At 48.2% G+C, this 6,958-nt stretch overlaps 1 protein-coding gene across 1 annotated transcript; it reads left to right on the top strand.

The window, feature by feature from the left end:
• Positions 1 to 6,958, top strand: RFK (riboflavin kinase). Its single transcript, XM_040988777.1, has 4 exons — positions 1 to 234; positions 1,244 to 1,395; positions 4,243 to 4,345; positions 5,434 to 6,958. Exons 1-4 carry the CDS (start codon positions 153 to 155, stop codon positions 5,562 to 5,564), a joined length of 468 nt encoding a protein of 155 aa, XP_040844711.1. The 5' UTR covers positions 1 to 152; the 3' UTR covers positions 5,565 to 6,958.

Here is a 6,958-nt window from a genome sequence, read left to right as displayed (position 1 = left end):
CCGAGCCGCCGCCGCCGCTGCTGCTGCTCCTGCTGCTGCTGCTCCTGCTGCTGCGCCCGCCGGCCGGGGCTCCGGGCACCGCTCCCACGGCGGCTCCGGCGGACGCACCGAGCGGCCCTGCGCCGCTGCCCGAGCCCGGAGCGGACGGCGGCATGAGGCACCTGCCCTACTTCTGCCGGGGCCAGGTGGTGCGGGGCTTCGGCCGCGGCTCCAAGCAGCTGGGCATCCCCACAGGTGAGTGCGGCCCAAGGGCCAGCCCCCAGCCGGTGCCCGCTGCCCGCTGCCCGGTGCCCGGCGTGGGGCCGAGGAAGGGAGCTCTCTGCCCCTCGCCTCGGAGCTGTGTGGCAGGTGCTCGCCCAGCCAGGGGTGGACAGAGCTGGCCAAGCCCACTTGCTCATTGAAGAGCTAGAGCATGGACCACATGGCCTAAGCTTTACAAAGCTGACCTTAAATGCTTTATTATTATTGTTTTTAATCTGTTTTTGTGTAGCCTCCAAGCACGGGTAGTTGGGTGAGAGCCAGGGGTAGGTAGCTCGTTTCGTCTGTCTACAGAGTTTTTAGGAATACTACCCCGACTGCTTCGCTTAACAGGACGAACTAAGGACCGGCTGATTCTTGTAATGCTTAATTATTCTTTTTAAAGATTTGTTATGAGGATGTATTTATTTTTATTGGAAAGGTAGATCTACAGAGAGAAGGAGAGACAGATCTTCCATCCCCAAGCAGCCGCAATGGCCAGTGCTGAGCTGATCCCAAGCCAGGTGCCAGGAGCTTCTTCCAGGTCTCCTACGTGTGTGCAGGGTCCGAAGCCCCTGGGCGGTCTCCACTGCTTTCCCAGATAGTAAGCAGGGAGCCGGATGGGAAGTGCAGCAACTGGGACACGAACTGGTGCCCATATGGGATACCAGCGCTTGCAGGTGGGGAATTGGCCAGCCGAGGCATCACACCGACCCCTATGCTTGTAATATTTAAGGAATAACCCTTTTAAATGACTTGGAAGCTGCTTAGGAAAGCTTTAAAAAGGCCGTTTGTTTTGCATCTTTTTTTTTTTCTGCTGCAGACAGAGGTTTATACACTTTGTGTCTTATCCCTAACCTGTCCAGAAGAAGGGGGAAGGCACTTGTAGCCCCAGGGTGGAAGGATGGCATTGTCACGGGGGCAAGCTCCTGCGAGTCTTGTGAGGGTACTGGCTTCCCTGAAGCTGGTGTGATAACTTGTAACAATGTCGGTTTGTGCCCTTCAGCCAACTTCCCTGAACACGTGGTGGACAGCCTTCCCGCCGACCTCCCCACTGGCATCTATTACGGCTGGGCCAGCGTGGGCAGCGGAGACGTGCATAAGATGGTGGTGAGCATTGGATGGAACCCGTACTACAAGAACGTCAAGAAGTCCATGGTAAGAGGGGGTGTTGGCTCTGCCACTGACGACGCCATGATGGAAAGCACGCGGGGCGGCCTGCACAGAAGGGTCCTCGCTGGTCATTTCGCCATCGCTGTAATAGAAACGTTGGCGTTAAGACTTGAAAGATTTAGAAGTGAAGTGTGTGGGTTGCTCTTTTCCATCATTTTAGTGTCAGCGTTTTGTCTCTTTGGATCTACAAGTGATTCTTTGGTAGTGTGTAAAAGTCCGATGATGCTGTTGGATCCCTTGTGACAGTCTTCCCCTTCTGACAGCAGTATTTAATTCATGTAAAGTACTGTCTGATAAAAGGGGACCCCCTCCGTTGTGTGAATTGCTTTTCCATCTGCCTTTAGTTTTCTGCCCTTCCCATTTCCCATTACTGCCGTATGTTTTGATTTTTTTTGTAATATATTTGATTTCCTTCTCATTGTCCTTTTCTAAAAAAAAGAAACATTTATTTGAAAGGCAAAGGGGGAGAGATGAGAGAGAGCGAGCACGCTCAAGAGCGCCTCCATCCACTGGTTCACTCCCCCGTGACCAAACAGCCGGGGCCAACCCAGAGACAGAAACCAGGAGCTCTGCATCTCCTGGCTGCTCAGGCGGTGGGGACTTGCATCCTGCAGCCGTCATCCCCTGCCTCCCGTACACAGTAACCCGGAGCCGGATGCAGACCTGGGCATCCCCTGCCTCCTGCACACAGTGACCTGGAGTCAGATGCAGACCTGGGCATCCCCTGCTTCCTGCACACAGTAACAGGGAGCCGGATGCAGACCTGGGCATCCCCTGCTTCCTGCACACAGTAACCCAGAGCTGGATGCAGACCTGGGCATCCCCTGCTTCCCACACACAGTAACAGGGAGCCAGATGCAGACCTGGGCATCCCCTGCCTCCCACACACAGTAACAGGGAGCCGGATGCAGACCTGGGCATCCCCTGCCTCCCGCACACAGTAACCCGGAGGGGATGCAGACCTGGGCGGACAGCAGATGCTCCAGCTCTCACTCCAGTGTCGGGATGCAGGCTTCTCTGGTGGCAGCCCCTGCACGGTAGTGCCTGCTTCTCTTTCTCACTTCCTTTTTGTGTATTTTGGATAGTTACCGAAAGTAAATTTAACATCCTCAAATTTTAGAAGTTGAATTTGGGGATTTGAGTTTTTAACAACCTAAGCAGCATTCCGGACTCATAAATTCCATCTTTATATGTTGTGTCCTGGATAACATGGATTGAAATAGATGCTTCTTGGCTTCCTGGGAGATGGCAATGGGATTATGTGTTGATGGGCTCATTGTAGAGTTTGAAAATTCTAAACTTCACCACTGTGAGTCACAGACCGATTTTCTTATGTATTTGTTTTTTAAAATCAGAAAATATTAAGTAGATTTCCAAGCCCTTCTCTTGTTAGTACTCCTACGACTGCATGTCTGTTCATCTTTACTGGAGATGGAAATGAAGTATGACAAACTGAACTTGTCCCTTTGTTAACCCCTTAATTCTTGGATTTTCATTTCTGCAAACATTGCAATGACATGTATTGCAAAGTAACCCTAAGTGATAACATTCATTGCTCAGTTGGAATTTTTCTAAGTGTGGAGTAATGGGGTAACCAGGTGAACGTGGGATAATGGGTTAAGGCAGACCTGCTTGCTAAGTGGATAATGCCGACTGTGCAATTACAAGTTGATGCTCCTGTCTTTCTGAATGGCCCGAGGGGTGTGCTCTCCTGCCCTCCTTTGGCCCACCGGACCCACACAGTTTAACTACTTTATCTTAAGAGTTGGCTGAGTCTTCTGGTTCAAGCATGTGGGAAAGGAGATCTACAATTCCGTGAATCCCATCAGTACACATGTAATAAGGGGATATTTCAAAAAGTTTGTGGTTAAGTGGAATTGAAAGTTGCTCATCCAGTTTCTGAATTGCCGACACTTCCACACCTGGTCTGCAGTGCCACCATCCTTGGCCAGTCCCGGCTGTCGTCGTTTCTCTGTGTGGCCTCTTTGTGGGACTTTACTTCTCGGGAAGTCACGTGTGTTCTTGCTGGCAGTCTGCTGCCGCTGAGATGGTCTACGCAGTCCAGAGTCTGGAGTGTCTTGTTCCCGCTCAGCTGTTCTCCTCCGGCCCAGCCTCTACTTCCTGATCGGGAACCTGCCTGGTTCCTCCCCCACATCCGTCTGCAGCTCCGCCTGACTCACAGAGGTTTCCACAGCTGGTCTGTGCCAGGAACACGCTGGTCAGGCCTGACCTTTGAACTGTGCTCTCAGCAGTAACGTCTCCTGATGGCTTCACCCAGGCTTGACCCCGCCTTTCCTTTCTGTCTCAGCTCCGCGTTTGCTTCTTTTATATGTGTCAGATTTAATATACAGCTGTAGTCAGACTTTACACATATACATATGTAATCTCCAGCAGGGGACAGCAGATCTGCCTCAGTTATGTTGACGTGTGAAATAGGGACAGAAGACAGAAGAGCTGCACTTGGATCTTAACACAGGTCCTTACGATCTTCAGTGAAGGTCGTCTCACTTAGATGAGGGCCACATTGTGGCATAGCAAGTGAAGCCTCTTCCCGTACTAGTGTCCCATGTGTGCTCTGCTTCCTGTCCAGGGTTTCACTTCTGATCTAGTTCTCTGCAAGTGGCCTGGGAAGAGCAGCAAGGGGTGACCCAGGTACCCGGACCCCTGCTCCCCAAGTGGGAATACTAGCTTCCGTCCAGCCTAGCCTGAGTCGTTAGAGCCACCCGGGAAATGACCCATGAAGGAACTTTTGTTAACGTACCATAAACAACGCTATACTTGAAGTTGCTACTGTTTTTCTGAGCTAATGATCTTTCAACATTTCTTGACTAGGAGACCCACATCATGCATACCTTTAAAGAGGACTTTTACGGGGAAATCGTCAACGTGGCTATTGTTGGCTACCTTAGACCAGAAAAAAACTTTGACTCTTTAGGTAAGTTCCTATTTTGGTCTTATTACTGCTGCCACAGCTGCGGCTGTCAGCTACAGTGATGGCACAACAGATTATGCGAGCATTTGATTGTGCTAGGCACTGTTAAGAACACTTCACTCAGAATAATTGCTTCAGCCTGCACAATCACCATCAGAAGAACTCACCTCAGAGTTTGTAAATCATTTGCCTGAAGTCACTTAGTAACTCAGAGGTGGGGAAACTTTTTTCTGCCAGAGGCTACATAAATGTAACATCGTGCTTGGGTCATACCTTAAAAATTAGCCTGCTGTAGATAGATTGAAATTTGAGTTCTATGTGTGCCTGCCTGGGCAAGGCAAGACAAAATGGATGTGTCCATAAAACTATGTGCCCCATAATACTATGCACTAGGCAGTTGACACAGAAGGGAGGTTGTGCCACTGGCATCTGCCAAGGGCCTTCTTGCTGCATCATAACCTGGTGTCACATGGTAAGACACTAAGGGGATGAGTGATGGCTCCCCTTGGGAGGAGGCTACTCCCTTAGGAACCAGTTCATCCATCAGTGGATTCTTTGATTTATGAAGACAAGGCCGTCGGGAATGATTTTATCTCCCAAAGTCCTTTTTCCTGTTGTCATACAAATCTGACTTTGGGGAATGACTTGCCAGCCCGCGAGTTCCGGGGGATACCCTAAGCCACAGCATAGTAAGGATGAAGCTCATGGAGAGCCAGCAGACCGCTGCCTCTCTCCACAGGTCTGAAATTAGTCTTGCAAACTGCTTGATGTGTAAGGAACAACAAATCAGAGAACGTTGACAGGTAGTGTGATCAGATATCTGTTAGTGTAACAGAGTGGCTTGAACTCTTACCGATGGAAGAGAACAGAGAGCAGTTGATTCTTAGTGTGTTTTTGTGCCTAGAAGGAGTAGCAAGATGAGAGGCTTGACTTGTGAGCTGCTGACTTGTAGTTAACTCTGGAAGAAGGGCTGGAGCACTGGTCCCCTGTTCCTCCTGGCCCAAGCGGTAGGGGAAACTGAACAAAGGAAAAGAAACGTAGCATTTAACAGGTTTTTTTTTTCTTATTTATTTGATATGTTCTTTCTACAGAAGCACTTATTTCAGCAATTCAAGGTGATATTGAGGAAGCTAAGAAACAACTTGATTTACCAGAACATTTGAAACTCAAAGAAGATAATTTCTTCCAGGATCCTAAAAACAAAATAATGAATGGCCACTGAGAGAAAAAATCACCGTATTTCTTCATTCACTGTTTCTAGCATGTCACTGTTAATAACTGTGCAGTGTCCTCTAAGTTATATTGCAGAAATCAAACATTTCCCTAAAGCTGTGCGTTCAGCAGTACAGCTGTTTAAATTAACCCATCATGCTTAGCGCTGGAAAGATTCACTCAGAAATCAAGGTTCTTTTTTTTTTTTTTTTTTCTGTAATACTTTGATTAAAATGTAGCACCAGAAAGATACGAAGTATCTTACGGTGGGAATGGAATGTGGGTGGCTGTGGGTAAAAAGCGTGTCACCAGTGTAAGATGGTCACCGTGCTTCGTGCCGGACCCCGGCGTGTGTGGTTGTGTAGTTTGTGCTGCTAAGCAGAAGGCTTAGGAAAGCTAAACGCACCAAACACAGGTTTGATAGTTTACCGTAAGCCTGAGAGCTCGGAGAAGCCACACTTTGCATTTTTGATATTTTTGTGCATTCATATATTATTACAGAAATGAAGGCTTTTGTGAGATTTTCATTTTACTCATTTCCTTTCTTATGACATCGAATCACTGTGCTGCTCGCTCAGTTTTGTGTCACACTGCCTTACTGCTAAGTGAGTCTGAGAGACTCGGAGCCTAGGAGTTTAGTAGCAGTCTGTTGAATGTCTCGCATCTGTAGGTCACATTTATATTGGATAGTCTTTGATTCATTCATTTTTTAAAAAAATATATATGAGAGAGTCCTGCAGGGCCCGAGAGGAGGCCCTCGCTGAAGCAGAGGCCGAGAACTCAACCCAGGTCTGCTGCCTGCAGTGACTTGACCCAGCCCTGCTGCTTCCCAGTGTCAGTGTCGGCAGGAAGCTTGAGTCTGGAGGCCGAGCTGGGAGTCTAACACACACACTCCACTCCAGCCCACTGGTGTCTTTTCCCAGCGTCCTCGCTGCCTGGCCAGACTTCGGCCCCCTTTCCCTAACAGTGCTCGTTTTGCCTGACTTTGGCTCTTGTTTCCTTGAAATCATTGTCAGTGTCAAAGTTTTTTCAAGTTTGGAATACCCTACCACCGTGCATGTAAGAGATCGCATCTGTGTGTACCATTCCATCGTTTCATGAGAAGTGATTAATTGCATCATCTGCTTTGCCTTTTCTTAAACGCCATCAACAAACGTCGTTAGCCTTCCTCAAAGTTTAAATGAGCACATAACTGTGTGTTTGTGTTCTTAAAGACTCAAAATACTCGTTGAAGAAGACTAAGGGCCAATTAAACCATGAAATACTTAGAAAGTTATTTATTTTTAATGCAATTATATATTCCTGAGCAAATCTAAACTGTTGTAGTTGCGTATGGACAGTGCAATTTAATGTTAAAGCGTGCTTGTAGCTTGAGGAAAGAAATAAAGTTTTAGTTAACAATGT

Source organism: Ochotona curzoniae, unplaced genomic scaffold (genome assembly GCF_017591425.1).
Source record: "Ochotona curzoniae isolate NIBS_2020 unplaced genomic scaffold, NIBS_Ocur_1.0 contig_50, whole genome shotgun sequence".
NCBI lineage: Eukaryota > Metazoa > Chordata > Mammalia > Lagomorpha > Ochotonidae > Ochotona > Ochotona curzoniae.
This window is presented reverse-complemented; position numbering and strand designations above follow the sequence as displayed.

Excerpts from the sequence above, each read along its gene's own strand:
- RFK (XM_040988777.1), top strand. The coding sequence starts at position 153 with ATGAGGCACCTGCCCTACTTCTGCCGGGGCCAGGTGGTGCGGGGCTTC. Across the intron at positions 1,396-4,242 it reads AGAACGTCAAGAAGTCCATG|GAGACCCACATCATGCATAC; the intron begins GTAAGAGGGGGT and ends TTTCTTGACTAG. Across the intron at positions 4,346-5,433 it reads AAAAAACTTTGACTCTTTAG|AAGCACTTATTTCAGCAATT; the intron begins GTAAGTTCCTAT and ends TTCTTTCTACAG.